The 2738-nt window shown below is 37.0% G+C and overlaps 1 protein-coding gene across 1 annotated transcript; it reads right to left on the reverse strand.

Moving 5' to 3' along the window:
- Positions 1–2105: 2105 nt before the first annotated feature.
- On the reverse strand, positions 2106–2525 carry LOC114279175 (bZIP transcription factor 53). Its single transcript, XM_028221379.2, has one exon. The coding sequence runs from the start codon at positions 2523–2525 to the stop codon at positions 2106–2108; it is 420 nt and encodes a 139-aa protein (XP_028077180.2).
- Between the last annotated feature and the right edge of the window lie 213 nt (positions 2526–2738).

The raw sequence follows: 2738 nt of genomic DNA on the forward strand, positions 1-2738 counted from the left end.
GCTCATCGTGCTGGGCTTGTTTTGCTGCATCATTAGCAGTCAGGCCCTGTGATGAAGTATTAACAGTATTAACTAGTGCTTTATCAACTGCATGCTCCCTCAACATGAGCAGGTCTAATATTGTACAAGTAGAGCTTCACACACTCCCTCACCACGTGCTTCGTTTCAAATCAATCCTTTGGTACAATTGCTTTGATCCACCCCCTCAGTGAAAAACCGTAATATGCCCTAAGGAATTCCTACTAGCAGATTTCTCAGTACTCAAAGTGAATTGTCTAAGTGCTTTCCCCTTTTGGCTCTCTCTCATTGTCTTTCCTTCACAATAATTCAATTCTGTCCTACTCCTACTCCCTACTTACTCTCATTGTTGTTGGCCCTTTTAACATAACATTCTCAGTCACCTCTGATCCAGTAGTTCGGTCACTCCATAGCCAAAAGATCACTCCTAAATACAGCCGTGATCCATAGTTGGACTCACTTTTAAAATAACAATAATGCTACTCTTACTATCTTTTTATACCACATTTGGTGTACCATATGATGTGGCATAATCATGAGAGTAATGCCAGGGTCCAGGAACTAAGACAAAGAAAAAGATGAAGAAAAATAGTGTGAATTCATATTTATTCAAAGTGTAAGTCCCACCACACAAGTGTTGAATCTAGACCACACATTATTTTTCTTGGTTTTTTTATTTTTTTTTTATTTTTAGACTCAATTCTTGATCCCTAGCATTATTGCAATCATAACCATTGCCTATTGATGAAATGAATGTGAGACCCATTGTATTATTGGTTGTGATTGGGCCACATAATATGGTATATCAAATGTGATATAGATGGTAAATATAGCAATATAGTTGAATTAGTATTTGATACACAACTCTTGTCACCCCAATAATTGCTAGCCTTATAACCAGTGGGTCTAGCTTCCTCTCCACCTTCAAGGGCAATATACCATTTGCTCTTACCATCCATTAGAAGGCAAAAAAAGCAAACAAGTTGAGCATTTCGTTCTAAAAACCTTCAAAGCAAATGTATATACTCGTTCTTTTATTCAACTAACTCATCAGCTGCCACTAGTTTCAAATTCTCTGAAGAACAAGGTACAGATGTTTCGAACATAATGGTAAACAAACCGAAATTATTAATAAGTCCTCGTTGTCACACGGCCCTATGAAACCAACATGCATATGTATATTGAGTGGTTTCATATTGCTGCCAGAAAAAAAGCTAGACAAGAAGCTGAAAAGTTATCAGCTCAAACAAACATGAATATGCTGATTTTATCCCAAGTATTTCCAGGACCAGGCTTCACCAAAGCACAGGATCAAATAGTCATTTACAAGAAAGTCTCTCGTGGTCTCTTTCAATTAAGCATGATTGGAACTAAGAAATTTATATTTTCCTTGTATAACTATAATAAATCATATGCACCATAAACTCTTTTTATTCCTACACATTCTTTTTTTAGTCCCAGTGTTTCTCCAGGTGAGGTTGCAAATAATTCCAGAACTACGAGAGCCATACTAGATCTTCTCCAACACACACACACACACACACACACAAACAAACCAAAAAAAGAAAAAAAGAAACAATTGAAACCCTCAACTCTTAAAATATTATTTGCCAATGCCATCTTTAATGGTCTTTCAACACCTTAAGTTTACACGTGTAAGCTGTAACACAGTAGTCAAAACTAAAAATGAGCAATGCATGCCTTAACCATATTTTTACAACCTTTAAGGGATTATGTATAAACAGGGGCGATGTATCACATTAATTAGACTATTTGAGATAATTTTGTAGCAGCTAAAATTTTATAATTCCAAATTCTCATTATCACATCTTTCAATTGCCTTTCTACCCTGTTAATTGTTTTCCAAAAACTTTAAACAATCGTGGCCTCCAAATCACAAAAATAAACAAAACAATCATCCCACAGCCTAATTCAAACAATAATCTCCATATACAACAATTCAAACCACAATCTCCAACATAAAAATAAAAAAACCCATGAATACACAATCAATCTAACACAAACATTTAATCAAAGTAGATAAGGAAACAGAACCAAACCCCAATGCTGTTGAAAATGGACGATGATCATGACTGAAAGAACGTCGGGGAGGCCAAGACAAGCTGCGACGGGCACGGCTTGAGCATGGGGTCAGGAATATCAAGAATCTCCAAATTTAACCCAGTAATCTTGAGGAGACTAATCCAGGACCTGTACCTCTCTGTCAATTCCTCCAATTGAGCCCTCAACACATTGTTCTCTGTCAAAAACACCATGTAACCCATTCTAGTCTCATCAATTTGGCCCACAATTTCATTGTTTTCGCATTGGATTCGACTCACTTCATTCCTCAAATCCTCAACTATCTTCTGTTTCCTCATCCTAGACCTCTTGGCGGATTCTCTGTTCGAAATCATCCTTTTTCTCTTCCTCTCATCCATGCCCTCGTATCTCTGGTCCCCAATTGATGTGGTGGAGCCACTGCTGGTCTGTTTCAGGGTTGACATTGTAATTGGGTTTGCAATTCAATGAAATGGGTATATACCCAAGAATAGGATTTTTTTACAAGGAATGATGATGTGGGTTTGGAGTGTGGATTTGAATGCAACACAAGATGGGAAATCTGAAGAAAACAATCAAATCAAATCAAATTTAGAGTAATGTAATTGATTGGTTCCTCTGAGAAGACATAGAACCAATAAAGAAAGACGACAGAGAAG

Source organism: Camellia sinensis, chromosome 2, assembly GCF_055761805.1.
Source record: "Camellia sinensis isolate YWXY chromosome 2, ASM5576180v1, whole genome shotgun sequence".
NCBI classification, from domain to species: Eukaryota; Viridiplantae; Streptophyta; class Magnoliopsida; order Ericales; family Theaceae; genus Camellia; species Camellia sinensis.